The sequence below is a fragment of the Salvia miltiorrhiza genome, chromosome 2 (genome assembly GCF_028751815.1).
Source record: "Salvia miltiorrhiza cultivar Shanhuang (shh) chromosome 2, IMPLAD_Smil_shh, whole genome shotgun sequence".
In the NCBI taxonomy this organism is placed as follows: domain Eukaryota; kingdom Viridiplantae; phylum Streptophyta; class Magnoliopsida; order Lamiales; family Lamiaceae; genus Salvia; species Salvia miltiorrhiza.
Genome location: NC_080388.1, coordinates 26,999,258 through 27,015,306, shown reverse-complemented (window position 1 = coordinate 27,015,306; position 16,049 = coordinate 26,999,258). Strand labels below are relative to the sequence as shown.

At 38.7% G+C, this 16,049-nt stretch overlaps 3 protein-coding genes across 3 annotated transcripts; all 3 read left to right on the top strand.

Moving 5' to 3' along the window:
- The first annotated feature begins 2,916 nt into the window (after positions 1 to 2,916).
- On the top strand, positions 2,917 to 6,398 carry LOC131007655 (G-type lectin S-receptor-like serine/threonine-protein kinase At4g27290). Its single transcript, XM_057934578.1, has 7 exons — positions 2,917 to 4,355; positions 4,575 to 4,730; positions 4,832 to 4,956; positions 5,038 to 5,248; positions 5,360 to 5,597; positions 5,672 to 5,822; positions 5,897 to 6,398. Exons 1-7 carry the CDS (start codon positions 3,062 to 3,064, stop codon positions 6,206 to 6,208), a joined length of 2,487 nt encoding a protein of 828 aa, XP_057790561.1. The 5' UTR covers positions 2,917 to 3,061; the 3' UTR covers positions 6,209 to 6,398.
- Positions 6,399 to 8,674: 2,276 nt separating this feature from the next.
- LOC131008209 (uncharacterized protein At2g29880-like) lies at positions 8,675 to 9,752 on the top strand. Its single transcript, XM_057935102.1, has 2 exons — positions 8,675 to 9,044; positions 9,129 to 9,752. The coding sequence occupies exons 1-2, from the start codon at positions 8,697 to 8,699 to the stop codon at positions 9,750 to 9,752; spliced, it is 972 nt and encodes a 323-aa protein (XP_057791085.1). The 5' UTR covers positions 8,675 to 8,696.
- Positions 9,753 to 9,935: 183 nt separating this feature from the next.
- On the top strand, positions 9,936 to 11,316 carry LOC131008208 (uncharacterized). The gene is made up of 2 exons (XM_057935100.1): positions 9,936 to 10,508; positions 10,711 to 11,316. Exons 1-2 carry the CDS (start codon positions 9,936 to 9,938, stop codon positions 11,314 to 11,316), a joined length of 1,179 nt encoding a protein of 392 aa, XP_057791083.1.
- Positions 11,317 to 16,049: the final 4,733 nt, after the last annotated feature.

Here is a 16,049-nt window from a genome sequence, read left to right as displayed (position 1 = left end):
CATGAACTTCATATTAATATATTGTCAGAGTTAAATAATTGTAATAAATATCACAATATATAGTAAAACCAAAAATATAAAACAAAAGATAGATTTTTCATTAATATAGTTTTAAAAAATTAAAAAATTATTTTTTGAGAGAAATCTTATTATACCCATCTTTCATAAAAACATAAGTTTTATAGCCCTAGTTTATAATAGATAACTTATATAGCCATTTTAAGTTTAAAAGACTATAATACCCTTTGACTTTTTTGTACTCGATGGCACCATCGAGTACTCGAAGTACTCGATGATGTACACCTTTGACTTTTTTGTACTTGATGGTGTAGTCGATGGCACCATCGAATACTCGAAGTACTGGATGGTGTACACGGTGGTGCCATCGTGTACACCATCGAGTTATAGAAAATCTTCAATTTTTCATTACTCGATGGCACTATCGTGTACACCATCGAGTACTTCGAGTACTCAATGGTATACTCGATGGTGCCATCGAATACAAAAAAGTCAAAGGGTGTTATAGTATTTTAAGTCTAAAATGGCTATATAATTTATCTATTATAAACTATGGCTATAAAACTTATGTTTTTATGAAAGATGGCTATATGTGATAATTCTCACAATTGATAATGTATATTTAATGAATTAATTTATTGATAAAATATTTTTGGGATCTAAAATGACAAAGTTAAGGCACTCAAAGACTCTCTCCAGTCTCTTGTGAGAGGTCTTGGTTTAATCCTGCTTGCATGCGGTGTAGTTTTTCCACCTTTGTATGGTGTAATGATCCTGCCTGTGTGCAATGTAGTGGCTTATTTGATTATATAATACTCTCTCCATCCCATTAATCATGGTCTATTTCTTTTGGGTACCGGTATTAAGGAGAGTTAAATCAATGGAATAAAGGTGGTGACCCATATGTTTAGTGGATTTTAATTAGAGACTAATTATATCCCAAAATAGAAACATGCCAATATTATTGGGACGTAGGGAGTAGGGATGGCAACGGGCCGGATCTGAACCGGGTCTGGCCAATACCAGATCCAGATCCGTGGATCTGAAAATTTTGGATCCAGATCCAGATCCGTTAGATCCGCGGGTCCACGGGTCCAGATCCATGGATCTACTATTTTTAAATTAAATAAAAAAAATTCTCAAAATCAACAACATCTAATTTCCATCATGAAAAATATAACACAAAATACTTTTATCTAATTACTTTTAGTTTTTATTCTTTTGAATATAATTTATTTATTATTTTTAATTTAGTTAATATTATTAGTAAACTAAATATAAAATATAAAAAATATATATAAAATAAAATGGATCCACGGGTCGGATCTAGGCCGGATCCGGATCTAAAATTTCAAGATTCAGATCCAGATCCGTTTTTAAAACTGAGATCCAGATCCAGATCTGTCGGGTCCAAAAAATTGAGATCCAGATCCGTAAAAATGGATCTGGATCCACGGATCTAGACCGGGTCCAAGATCCACTGTCATCCCTAGTAGGGAGTATATAGATACCTCTTGTAATTAAAAAAAATAAAAATAGTGTATCACTACTATTACGTGATGATGCTAGAAAAAAGTATTTATGCGATCTAATTCTTTTTTATTTTAGTAGAAAAGTGAAACGAAACCATAAATATATTTTTTAATGCATCGATAGAATTTAATAATTGATATATTCATGTAGAATTTTACAAATTCTTTTAAATATGTAGGAATATAGAAGATGAATGTATATATAATGAATTAATATATATAATCTTCTAAATATATTTTATGGTTAAGATACAAATGCACCCTTAATGTAGACATCCCTAGAGCATATAACCCCCCATACTCGACATTGGATCAAATAAGCTCCCAATGTCCCAAAATCGGGACAATTAAAACTTGCCCGTAGACGTCGTTTCTCAGCCATTAGTTATTTAATTTTTTTTATTTCGAATGTGGGTTCCACCAAAAGAAAAAGTCTTAATCGCCGCCATGAAAGTTTTATGCACCGATGAATGCTTCGTTCCCGTCATCACGGTTCCGTTCACAACCAACAAAATCAATACAGCGAGAGGATCCAACACATTGAACCCTTTAGCCGAGGAATTGATCCTAAATCTCAGAAAATCGGGATTGCTGCTAAATAGGCTAGCGAGATAAGACGACTAGGAGCAACCTGATTCCGCAGCAGTGACGAGCCCCTCCAGCAAGATGTTCTCGGCGGCGATGAAAGCGATGGAATCCCCCAATTTGATGCGGAGGAAAGAGAAAGATCCACCGGCGACGAGGATCTCAACAGCGAATTCAGTGTAACAGAAGACGGAGAGAAGAGCGGGCAAACCGGAGACGGCATACGCGAGGACGAGGGTGGGGCCAGCATGGCCGCGTGTCTCCAAGCCGATGATACTGAAGATGCCGGAGCCGACGACGGAGCCGAAGCCGAGCCAGATGAGGTCCCATCACGTGAGGCACTTCTTCATCTTATTCTCCGACTGTTTCTTGGCCTCGACGAGCTCGTCAGCCTCGGAGTTGCAGCCGAGAAACGACATGTGCGGGGAGGGTTTAATTGCCCTAATTTTGGGACATCGGGGCCTTATTTGATTCAATATCGAGTAGGGGGTATACGCTCTAGGGGTGTCTACATTAAGAGTGCATTTGCACGTTAAGCCTATATTGTATTGGATAGAGTTATTTATTTATAAGTTTTATCAAATACCTATAAATATATTTCAAATAGATTTAGTGTAATATATAATGAATTAATATATTTTTATAAATATATAATATTATTTTATATTTTGTGGTCAAGATACTTTTTATATTAGTAGAGATTTACATAGTAATAGTGAGAAGGTCGTCATAAAATAATACTATATGATGACAAAATTGTCATCAATTAACCTTTTCTTTGATCATCGGCAACGTGGAAACTTCTAACCTTTGAATCTCATTCCACTTTGCTTTTCCATTTCATTTCGTTTTCCTTTTCCCCGGTGTGGTTCTACAATCAAGAGTGATCAGCAGAAATATTTCTGAGCTGCAAATTAGGTACGAACATGGCGCACTTCACTTTCACTAGAATCACTACAATCCTCTGCTCACTGCTTCACTCCATCGCCTTTCAAAGTTTAACAGTTGGAGCAGTTAACGATCACATACTTTTCCCAAATCAAACACTTGTTCTTGGGCAGACTCTGGTTTCTCAAGACCAAGTTTTTGAAATGGGTTTTTTCTCGCCGGGAAGATCTTCAAATAGTTTCCTGGGCATATGGTACAAGAGCACACCAGAAGTAGTAGTCTGGGTTGCAAACAGAAACCATCCCATCACCGCCTCACAAGCAGCAGTTTTCATGATTTCCGGAAATGGAAGTCTTGTTATAAGCAGTGACGAGAGCGTTATCTGGTCGGCTAGTTCGTCAGAGGTAGCAAGAAATCCAGTTGTACAGCTGCTGGATTCTGGAAACTTGGTTGTCGTAGATAACACGAGGGAAGGCTACCTGTGGCAGAGTTTTGATTATCCAACTGACACAATGTTGCCCGGCATGATAATGACGGACGGCAATGATACTGGTGTGGAAAGGTATCTGACGTCATGGAGAAATCCGGAAGATCCATCTCCTGGTGATTTTGTTCACAAGATCCAAAACCGAGGCTTGGCTGAGGTGGTGACTCTAAGAGGGGAAAACAAAAGATACAGAATTGGACAGTGGAATGGGAGATGTTTTGGCGGTGGTCCACGCTTTCCAAATGCCTTTTACAAACCAGAGTTGGTATTCAAACAAGAGAGGTTGATATCCATAGGAGAGCCCTACCAGAGCTCAGTTCTGGTAAGAACTACTTTGGATACATCTGGTGCTCTCCTCCGCCTTACCATGAATGCCAGAAAAGACAAGTGGAATCTTGCCCTCACGTTTCCTCAAGAAACGTGCGACGAATATGCTAGTTGTGGTCCTAACTGTATCTGCAGATCTCGAACTGACAGCCCAGTTAGATGCCAGTGTTTAAAGGGATATGCCCCTAAGTTCCAAAGGTATTGGGACCTTCAAGATTGGTCGGGTGGATGCACTAGAACAGAACCGCTGAATTGCGATGGTGGAGATGGATTTCTAGAGGTTAGAGGGGTGAAGTATCCTGATATGTTGAGGTTTTGGTTAAATACGACGATGAGCCTTGGTGAGTGCAAAGCCGAGTGCTTTAAAAACTGTAGTTGCACTGCATATGCTAATCCATTCATCACTAATGGAGGCAGTGGCTGCTTGATGTGGTTTGGTGATCTCATTGATATCAAAGAACTTTCTGCAGCAGATAGTAAGCAGAACATGTATATCCGTGTGCCACTTTCTGAACTAGGTAAATCGTTTCATAACTACCACTTGCATACATTTACTTTTGCATATTGTGAATCATAATTGTTTTAGCAAAATCACTGAATAAACATAAAAGCTGATAATTAGAACAAGAGGAAGTGAACTTATGGCAAAGAATTTAGAGGTCTGAGTAAGAGGAAAGAAAGCCACATGACATACTCTGTGCTTATCTGGTATCTGTTACTGTTAATTTTGCCTGTAGATTTTAACTCTGGTTTAGAGGAGAAGGAGAAGGAGAAGAAGGAGGATAAGGAGAAGGAATGGCCTATCAAGTTGATACTGATATCAATTGCTTCTGGTATTCTCATCTCAGCCTTAATCAATGCATGTGTTTTAATGGCAGGACGAAAGAGGCCAGGTAACAATTGAACTTCTGTAACAATTCTAAAAAGTGTAGTTCATTAATATCTAAAGCATAATCAAAGCTAATACTGAAGAATTTATTCTCATGTGCTTTAGCCGCAAAAAGGAATGATGAGGATTTAGAATTACCTGTGATCAAAATGGCAACTATTGTGCAAGCCACAAATAATTTCTCAACAGAAAATATGATTGGAGTTGGAGGTTTCGGACCTGTTTACAAGGTAAGGTACTAATAAGAGTCCTAAAGTTTGACAAAAACAGTACTTTGCAATCCTTACTTGTATTCTAACTTGTATAAGCAGGGGAACATGCCATCGGGAGAAGAAATCGCTGTCAAAAGATTATCAAAATCTTCACGACAGGGTCTTGAAGAGTTTAGAAATGAAGTTATGGTGATTGCAAAACTTCAACATCGAAACCTCGTTAGACTTTTGGGATGTTGCATTGAAGAAGAGGAGAGGATGCTAATCTATGAATATTTACAGAACAAAAGTCTAGATCTTTTTGTTTTTGGTACAGTGCTCTGATTTATCCTTCTTCATCCTTTTAATTTGCTGTGGAATCCCATACTTTTAATCCTGTGAAATCTCAATAAAATTTAACATGACGTTCAATCATTTGCAGATCACAGTGAGAAAACACTATTGACATGGCCGAATCGTTATGACATTATCATGGGAATTGCAAGGGGATTGCTATATCTCCATCATGATTCCAGATTAAAGATTATTCATAGGGATCTCAAAACGAGCAATATTTTACTAGACGGACATTTAACTCCAAAAATTTCAGATTTCGGCTTAGCAAGAATTTTTGAAGAGGATCAATCTCTTGCCAGAACAAAAAGAGTTATTGGGACATAGTAAGTATTCTATATGTCATCAAATTCCTTCATTGATTTTGTATGGTGGCATTAAGATGAATACATTTATGCAGTGGATACATGGCTCCGGAATATGCAATTGATGGGAAATTCTCGGTGAAATCTGACATCTTTAGCCTTGGAGTGGTTTTGCTGGAGATAATTAGCGGGAAAAAGAACAGAGGATATGGACACACGGATCACTATCTTAACCTCTTGGGCCATGTATGCAAATTAATACTTTGATGCCATTTTCATCTATAAAAAAACTTAGCTGGTAATTATTGACATTGTGGCAGGCATGGTTGCTGTGGAAAGAAAACAATATTCTAGAGTTGATGGATGAATGTTTATATGATACATATACGGAGTCCCAAGTGAAGAGATGCATGCAAGTTGGGTTATTATGCGTTCAGAAATTTGCAGAAGATAGGCCAAACATGTCAGCTGTGGTTTCAATGTTAGGAAGTGAAGGAGCAGTTTTGGCGGAACCAAAAGAGCCTGGGTTTTTTATCGAAAGAAGTAGCAGCCTGGTGGGGAGTTGTACATCACCCTCATGTATTGAGTCAGAGAATGAAACAATCACCATTACTGATTTGGAGGCCAGATGATCAGCATAGGGACCCAGTGGGCTCACTTGGTCCCCGTGAAAATTCGAATTATTTTGCTTTGAAATTTGAGTTTCCGTTCATTTGGAAATACGCTGTCATTTTTGTTGCTCACGGCCCGGAAAACACCTAATTTTGGGTCACAATTGACGGTTCACTATTCATCAATGCAAGAATAATTTTCGGTGCACAATTTAATTTTCGAAAACTTGAAAATCTTCTATTGAATTTTATAGAGATCTAAGGTGATGGCTGATATGCAGGAATGGAATTAGAAGAGAATGGAATGGATTTTAGAATGGAATGACAATGAGAATAGAATGGAATGAAATATAAGATTATCATGATTGGTATTTACGGAATGAATGAATAGGAATGAAATAAAATTAACATAATAATAAAAATAAATTATTATCATCATCATCATCATCATCATTATTATTATTATTATTATTATTATTATTATTATTATTATTATTATTATTATTATTATTATTATTATTATTGTTTTACTATTAATATTATTTATTTATTATTTTTACTAATTTTATTTATTGTTTTTCTATTAATATTATTTATTTATTTATTTATTATTATTATTATTAAAATTATTTTATTATTTTTACTAATATTATTTATTTATTATTATTATTATTATTAATTATATTATATTATTATTAAAATTGTTTTATTATTTTTAGAATTATTATTATTATTATTTATTATATTGATAATATTAGATTATTTATTATTATTACTATTGATATTATTTATGTATTATCATTATTAAAATTATTTAATTATTTTTATTATTATTATTTATTATTCATTTATTATTAAATTTATTATATCATATTATTATTAAAATTATTTTATTATTTTTGCAATTATTATTATTTATGATATTAATAATATTAAATTATTTCATAGAACCGTACCAGTCATAGGATTGGGAATGGACGCAGGAATCACCATTCCATTCTCATTCCATTTCTGCATACCAATCATGCCCTAAGTATTTCGTTTCTTGTATTTATGTGACTTCACCTTTCTTACAAAAGAAATCAATTCTTATTTTTATAAGAGTAGTAGCCGACATCTCCAAGAGGACACCAAGGTGCGAACTCCTGTCTACAAACAGTGAGGTCCAGGGTTTAAACTCCACCGTTTCCCTTCTCCCAAAGTCAAAAAAAGAGTAGTAGCGAGGTTCAAACCACACCGCTCCCCCTCCCCCAAAGTAAAAAAAAAAAGTACTGGCCGACTTTGACCCTAGGCAAAAGTAGGCGTGATTTTTTCTTTTATTTTTGATTAATTAATTCAATAATTAAATTATTTAATAATTAATTAAAATTATTTTCTGAAATTGCACATCACCTTTAAAATCTGACTAATAATACACAACCTTTCTTTTTTTTTTTTTCTGAAATTTCCCACAACCATCCAATCACTCAAACAAACATGAAAATGAGGTGGATGTTGGAAACGTCTCATACACGCCGAAAAATTTTATTAATTGACGTGGTAGCCATGTAGGAAATTGCACTTTTTTTTTCCTTCTAAATTCGAATTTTTCCAGATTTTAGAGTTAAACCCTAAATTTCACGAAGCCCTAATTTTTCCCTAAATTCGAAATTTAATTAGCAATTCTTCCGCTGCAATTCTTATGAATTCTGTGTCGTGTGTGTTCTTAGGGGGGTGTATTAGTTGTGGAGTTTAATAGATTTCTATGGATTTTAAAAGTCTGGGTGTATTCGTTCCAGACTTTTAAAAGTCTGCAGAAATCTGGGTGTATTCGTTCCCGACTTTTAAAAATCCATATAAATCTGGGTGTATTCGTTTCAGACTTTTTAAAATCCATACAAATCTAGGTGTATTCGTTATTCCATTGACTTCAAATCCGGAATGACTTTCATGGATTTCATCCAAAAAATACACACGACGAAATCCGGCCAAGAACCACGAGAATTGAAATCCATGGAATTTTGAGCGTGCGCTGAGTTCCAGCGCCCGCGGCTAAGAAGCCAGCGAGCGCCTGAACTCAGCATACGTTGAGAAGGCCAGCGCTCGCTGGGTTTGAGCATGCGCTGGGTTCCCAGCAGCCGCTGGGTTGCAGCGGTCGTTGGGCCCAGGCAGCCCAGCCCAGCAACGCCTTTAAATATCCCTCTTCGATTTTTTTAGCCTCTCACATTCGGACGCCTACCACCCCTTCAAAACTCTCACATTCGGACGCCTACCACCCCTTCAAAACAGAAGACAAGTTCAGGGTTCTACTTTAGCTTTTAGTCAGGTATTTTTTTCTTAAATTTTATATCTTCATAATATTTTAATTATGCAATTTTTCTATAGCATGAATCTTGTATCTTCATAAATTGTTAGCAACTGTATGTTGTGTTTCTATTGCATGTGAGTTGATTTTAGTTTTTTGTTGATGTTTTTTATTTTTTATTTTTATTCATTCATATAGTACTGTTCGGAGTTTAGTAATATTATTATGGGAGACTCTCAACCACAAGATTCCAAAAAAATGGCAGTGTATGAAGCATGGACGCAGGAACAAAGTGATGCCTTGCTACGAATTCTGGCTGAATCTGCAATTAGGGGATGGCGCGATAATAGTGGTATATTTAGCAAAGCAACAGTAGAGGAAAGGATATTGCCTGTTCTCAATGAAAAACTTAGGTCCAATAAAAATTATAATCATTACCAAAGTCGTATCAAATGGTTTAAGAGCCGTTGGAATGCGTATTCAACACTGTTGAAGTTTAACTCTGGTTTTGGTTATGACAACGACACCAAAAAATTCACGGCTCCAGATGAAGTATGGGATGTGTATATAGAGGTAAATTTGTTATCAATTATTTTTTAAACACAATTTAATTTAAATAATATAGTTAATTAATAATTTTCTTATTTATGTTTTTAGGCTCACCCAAAAGATGCATACTTACGCACTGGGAGTTTTTCGGATTATGATGAATTGAGGCTTGCTGTTGGAAACGGTGTAGCTGTAGGAAGAAACGCAATTGGAGTGGGCAGTTCTACTGATGCTAGGACAATAGGAGTTGATGAAAGTAGAGGTCCGCTCATAGAGGAGTTGAATTACGATACTGCTACTGAGGCATTTGTAGTACTGGCTGAAGATGATCCACCGTTATCCGCCTCCAAATCACCTTTGGAGCCCACTGAAGTGCCTGTGGAGTCCACTCAGAGAAGAGCTCCCGCCAAAAGAAGCAGAGGCCAGTTTGAGACAAATTCAGGCCACACTGAAAATAGTTCGCATCAGGAGCTCATGGTAGAAATTAAAAAAGTCACTAGCACAATGGATCGAGTTGAAAGCCTCTTCGTGAAACGAGATACTATGATGGAGAAAAGAGAAAAGAAAAAAAGTTTTACAACTTGGGATGCTATTGAAGAAATTCCTGATTTGAGTGAAGATGACCGCTACACAGCATTTGACTTGCTTGTTACAAAGTCACAAAAAGATGGATTTATGAAAATGACTGTTCCTCAACGCAAAAGATGGATAGAATTCAAGACTAGGAAATAGATGATAGTTTAGTCATGTTTTTTGAACTATGTTTTATGAGTACATTGTTTTGTTGGTTTTATGTTTTAATACTTTATTTTGTTGATTAATGAATGGTTTTTTATGAGTATTTTTTAAAGGCTATTTTTTGTGAGTCCCTTTTATTCTTATTTCAATTATTGTATCATTGTTTTAAATGGCAGCATGAATTATGAAGATAAAATTAACATTGCAATTGAAGAAGACATAGATGAAGAACTTGAGGATGAAATCGAAACAGAGATGGAGATTGAACTTTCTGTTCATGCCAGGCAACTGATGGAAGCAGCTAAGGTAGTTATCACTCTATTGGGGAATATGATGACGCATCATCCGACTGCTGACAACGCTCTGATGCGACGACCAAAGACTAGGGAAGGATTCCATTTTATTACGAGAATGATGGATGGAGATCCGAGCCAGTTTCGACAGTTGTATAGAATGTATCCTGACGTCTTCATCAAATTATGCCAGATCATTAGGGAGAAAGCTCATGTGGATGATACACGATATACAACTGTTGAAGAAATGTTGGCAACATTCCTCATCATTGTAGGGCACAACGATCGTTATTGTAACGTTCGTAATAGGTTTGGTCGTTCGCATTTTGCTACTAGTCAGAACTTCAACAAAATATTGAGAGCATTGAACACCATAGCACCGGACATGATGGTTAAGCCGACTGGCGCAATACCCGCTAAAATTCGGGAAAGTACCAGATTTTATCCTTACTTCAAGGTATAATATTTCTGCTCTTGTATTATATTAAATATTTTTTGTTTTTGTATAACACATTCACCTATTATTTTAGGATTGTATCGGGGCTATAGATGGCACTCATATCCCGGCCACGATAATAGGTAAAGACGTGAGTTGTTATCGTAACCGTCATGGGGTGAATTCGTAAAATGTTTTGGCAGCTTGCAACTTTGATTTGCAGTTCATCTATGTGCTTAGTGGATGGGAAGGCTCAGCCCATGATTCCAAAATTTTAAGTGATGCGTTGTCTAGAACAAATGGACTCCACGTGCCTCAAGGTAAATATTTTCTAGTACATTGTGGATTTGCTAATCGTCGTCAGTTTTTGGCTCCGTTACGTGGCGTTCGATATCATCTCAAAGATTTCGGTGGTGACGGTCGTAATCCAAGAAATGCAGATGAGTTGTTCAATCTTCGACACGCATCATTGCGAAACGTGATTGAACGCATTTTTGGAATCTTCAAATCACGTTTCACAATTTTCAAAACAGCTCCTCCGTTCCCTTTTCAGACACAAGCAGAGTTAGTTTTGGCTTGTGCTGGATTGCATAACTTTCTCCGAAAGGAGTGTCGTTCTGATGAATTTCCAGTCGAAGTTGAAGAAGGAAATGTTGCAGCAGATGTTGAAAACGATGCGGACATTTTGGATTATCTTTCTCAAAGCCAGCTATCTCAGAGGAATGAAGCTAATGCATGGAGAACAAGTATTGCTAATGCTATGTGGGAAAATAGACAAATAACTGAAACCGATCAAGACACACAGGCGGAGACCGAAGATAATAGTTAGGGAGGTGTTTTGATGGATGTCGTTGAATTAACGCTTGTTTTTTCAATTTGGAATTTTTATGGATGTTGACGTTATTTTGTTTTTTTTAATGGATATTGATTGATTTTATTGAGCATGAATTATATAATTAGGGGTGTATTAGTTGGGTATTTGATGAATTCTACGGAATTGAGCATGAATCAGGGGGTATTTGTGTGGGATTTGATTAAAATCCACATAATTCGAGCATTCTGAATTAGGGGTCCAGCGGCCGCTGGAAGGCAGAACACGCTCAATTCCGTGGAATTCATATTTTTTTGGGTTGCTTATGTTAATAATTTGTGTGAATTTTTTTTATTATGATCATAAAAATTCTTTGACATGATTAAAATGTAATGAAAACATGAAACTCATGAATCAAATGCAAACATAATTCATGAAAACAAACATTAATCATTGTTCAAAAGATAAAATTATCCAAACTCATAAAAAAATGTCAACATTAATATAAAAATTCAGAAACGTGGTCTCCAAGAATCCCACTGGCGCTGCAGCTCGGCAATCTGCTGGTCTTGTGCATCAAAGCGAGCATTCATATCATTCCTCATTGATGTCATCGATGAGTCAAAATGAGCTCGGAATGCTCCCATGGATGAATCAAAGTGTGCACGGAATGATGTGAGATCATTCTGAACCTGCTGATGGTAGTCTCTCGACATTGAACCACCAGCTGCTCGCTCTCCATTCCCCTCGTCTTCTTCCTCTGCCTCTTCGGCTTCCTCTTCAGCTTCTTCTTCGTTCTCCTCTTCTTCATCATCACCGGCGGTCCCAGATGGACCAGCACCAGGATCAATGCGGGGACGACGGCCTGCTGCAATCTCGGAGTGTATGTAGTTAACTACACAAGTCCTCTTCGCATGAGGAACCAGCGTGTATTGGTCAGAAATCAATTGAGCTGCTCTGAGCTCATTATAATTAATGTACTCCGCATCCAGCTCATCCTGACCATGGATAGGCTCTTCTGTCGCAGCAAGAACTCCATTCTTGTGTGCCAAACCAGTGATAATAGCAGCGAAAGAAGCATGGGCAGTAGGGCGCTTCTTCGCCCGAATCATAGCAGCCCAAATAAACATTGAGATGCACACTTTTATGCCATCTAAAGCACACTCCAGCAAAAATACCTCAACTGCATTAACCTTATTCGCCTGCTCCTTTCCAGACACGTTATATGCAAGAAATTTATGAACAATAGCCAATGCCGGATCCTTAATGTACCCACTAGGCATACCCGAACTATCCCAATTATCACAGTCAGTCAATCGATTCCACGCTTGATTAACATTCCATCCCCGAGTTTTATCAGATAATCCACCAATACTGAAACCAAAAACAGCTTTCATTCTAGCCAAACTAATGCGATACTCTCGCTCATACATCCTAACTTTAATCCATTTCATATCACCAGCCATTTCCACAGTAGTCATGAACTCATAACATAAAGGATCATACCCAGAAAAATCAATATTTTTAGCATATTCTTTCATCCCTAGATTTTGCAAATACAACTCAACTTGCTCCTCAAGATTCAAATCAGTAATCAACTCCCAATCAAAGTAATGCGGAGGAGTAATATAGTTCTCGTTAAATTTCTTAAATATTTCTCCCTCTAATTCGCTATGCAATTCAAATGGACATTCATACCTTTGGCTCAAAGTAAGCTCCCCTCTACCGACGTTTACGTTCTTCGTTCGGACCATTATATCGTTGAAGGTGATTTTAGAGGGTAGTGGTATGGAAAAATTGTAGTTGAAGGTGATTTTTTGGGAGGGGGGTGTTCTGGAGCGGCGCTGGAGAAGAAGAATGAAATTAGGGCACCAGCGCTCGCTGGCCCTTTATATAGCATTTATTTGGTCCCAGTGCTCGCTGGAACCCAGCGCTCGCTGGGTTTCCAGCGCTCGCTGGATTCCCAGCGGTTCTGGGTTTCAGCGTGCGTTGGCATCCTGGATTTCAATTCAAGAATTATCCCCCAAATTCTTCAAAAATGTGTGAAAATCGGGGTGAAATCCAACCACGAATTCTTCGAAAGTCGTCTGGAATCTATGTGAATTCCATGGAATTTAAAATCCATGGACTTTTTAAAGTCTGTGGAAATCCACAACGAATACACCCCCCTTAGTGTGGGTCGTGTGTGATTTTGAGAGTGCGTGCGTGTGATTTGAGAAAGGGTGGAGGAGAGCTTAACTGTTTGGCTCATATTTGGGCCACCTCTTTAATAAAGATGGGACTTTTGTTCTTATTTTAATTGGGCTGCATTTTTAATTGATGTGTGGGCTGATTTTAAAGTTGGGCCTTATTTGGTACTTTTGGGCTGCGTTTTTAGAAAAGGGGTGGCCTTGTATTTAGTTAGTATTAGGCTGTACATATTTTATATAATTCGACTAAACTAAATTTTATTAATCAGACTTATATTTAGTTTGATTAATTATTTTAATGTGATTTACATAATGATATAGTATTATTATTATTTGCATATGTTAAGTGTAATTATTTATTATATGATTTAAAGCATGAAAGAAATTTGCATCTACAATTATACAAATTGATGAGGACCGTATTACCCGTCAGCGCTGTGCTTAGCAATACAGGTTGGCAGAGACAACTTCCCAGGGCCAGACCAGAGCAGCACAACTCAGGAAGTCAGCACAGACCAGAGCAGCGTAGCTCGGGAAGTCAGCGCAGACCAGAGCAACGTAGCTCGGGAAGTCAGCACAGACCAGAGCAGCGCAGCTCGGGAAGTCAGAGCAGACCTGGAGCTGCCACAGTATAGTGTCACCAGAGACCAGAGCCAGCGCTGCTAGATAGCAGTGCTGCCAGAGACCAGAGCTAGAGCTGCCACGATGCAGCGTCGCCAGAGACCAGAGCCAATGCTGCTAGAGAGCAGCACTGCCAGAGACCAGAGCCAGAGCTGCCACAGTGCAGCGTCGCCAGAGACCAGAGCCAGCGCTGCTAGAGAGCAGCGCTGCCAGATGACTTACCAAGACCAGCACTGCCAAGGTGCAGCGCTGCCAGATGATTTACCAAGACCAGCGCTGCCAAGGTGCAGCGCTGCCAGATGACTTACCAAGACCAGCGCAGCCAAGGTGCAGCGTTGCCAGATGACTTACCAAGACCAGCGCTACCAAAGTGTAGCGCTGCCAGAAACGAACTTCGAATAATAAAGGGACGACTCGCCTGCGCCGCACAAGGGGACTACTCAGCACGCGTTAGTTGCCAAGAGCTAGCGCTGCCAGAGTACAGCGCTGCCAGCGCTGCCAAGAGCCAACGCTGCCAGCCCTGCCCGAGATAGCCTGGCCAGAGATAGCCTTGCCACCGAGTTGGGCTTCATTCTTCTGTTTTATGGGCTTTAGGGTTAGGCCGAATTAGTCATCTATAAATAGAAGGTTTAACATTAGCATGAGCATCATGATTTATTTCTGAGCAACACTTGTAAAATGTAATTATCTCAAAGTATAGTGGAAGAACTCGAAGAACACCCGTGGACGTAGGTCTTAATGACCGAACCACGTAAATTCTGTCTCGATTATTTCTTTTTAGATTAGGTGTTGGTTTCATGCTTCACCAATTGGCGCCGTCTGTGAAAAATGGAGGCTACGTCGTGAGTTCCGCCGAGCCTCTAAAAAATGGGAAATTGGGGATTTGGGTTACTGTTCATCATTGTTCATCGAGGGGAGAATTGGAAGGTAGATTACTGTTCATCAAAAAGAGAAAGAAAAAAAAGTGAGGCCTAGGGATTATTCACAAAAAGAAGGAAAAAATAGGGGGGTTCCAGATCGGGGAGGGGACCGCGATCATCGCCAGAGACGCCACTGGCTGTTGCGTCGGACTTGCGCCGCCGCCGTTCTCCTAATAGCTGGACCAACCGCTGGTTATCAGTTTTCTCAAAGCTTTCACGATTTTGACCTAAAATCCTCCACCACTACCGCGTCAGAATTGCCCCGGCGCCGTTTCCTAGCCTTTTCCTCTTCAAATCGGCGATTACCGCGGTGCCCAGGTTCTGGAAAACACCTGCCGCTGGTTAGAGATCTGATTTACCAGAAAATGCATCATTGAAACACCATAAATATTCACTCTGCTCTCAATCTCAAGTCGAGAATCCTAAATCTCTCACCGCAAATCGACGATTACCAGCGTCATTTCTTGAGTTTTGTCGATTCGATCGACAACAAAAATCCCAAATTAGGGATCGATAAACACCTGCGATTCTGGGCTGAATCTCTTGATTTGTTTGGAAGAGGGGAAAATCCCTAATTTTCTTACTCATACGTATTCCTGAACAATTTCATACAAATATTGATAAAGCTTGATATTTCTTTGTATTTCTTTGTGTTTCCAAGCAGATCACCTATAATTTTCTGCGATCAAAATTCGGTGAGCGTCGCCGGCGTGCTTAAGTTTCCATTGCGAGAAATTTCAAATTCCTCTTATTGGAATCCTGCATCGAAGCTCGGGTTCGTCATTCTCCTCTGGTAGCTGCGCATCCAGCTCTGGTTCGCTCTTCTCTTCTGATGTCGTTCAGCTGCGCAGTCAGCCTTAGCCCGTTTTATACTCTCTGATTGTTATTTAGCTACGCAGCCTGCTCTGCCAGCTCTGGCTCGTCCTTTATCCTCTGGTAGCTGCGCAGCCAGCTCTGCCAGCTCTGGCTCGTCCTTCTCATGTGGTAGCTGCGCAACCAGCTCTGCCAGCTCTGGCTCGTC

What these genes read in the sequence shown, in the direction of transcription:
- LOC131007655 (XM_057934578.1), top strand. Translation starts at nt 3,062, where the DNA reads ATGGCGCACTTCACTTTCACTAGAATCACTACAATCCTCTGCTCACTG. An exon ending in TGTGCCACTTTCTGAACTAG is followed by an intron (nt 4,356 to 4,574) that starts GTAAATCGTTTC and finishes TTTTGCCTGTAG; the next exon opens with ATTTTAACTCTGGTTTAGAG. An exon ending in GGCAGGACGAAAGAGGCCAG is followed by an intron (nt 4,731 to 4,831) that starts GTAACAATTGAA and finishes CATGTGCTTTAG; the next exon opens with CCGCAAAAAGGAATGATGAG.
- LOC131008209 (XM_057935102.1), top strand. Translation starts at nt 8,697, where the DNA reads ATGGGAGACTCTCAACCACAAGATTCCAAAAAAATGGCAGTGTATGAA. An exon ending in TATGGGATGTGTATATAGAG is followed by an intron (nt 9,045 to 9,128) that starts GTAAATTTGTTA and finishes TTATGTTTTTAG; the next exon opens with GCTCACCCAAAAGATGCATA.
- LOC131008208 (XM_057935100.1), top strand. Translation starts at nt 9,936, where the DNA reads ATGAATTATGAAGATAAAATTAACATTGCAATTGAAGAAGACATAGAT. An exon ending in GATTTTATCCTTACTTCAAG is followed by an intron (nt 10,509 to 10,710) that starts GTATAATATTTC and finishes TTTGATTTGCAG; the next exon opens with TTCATCTATGTGCTTAGTGG.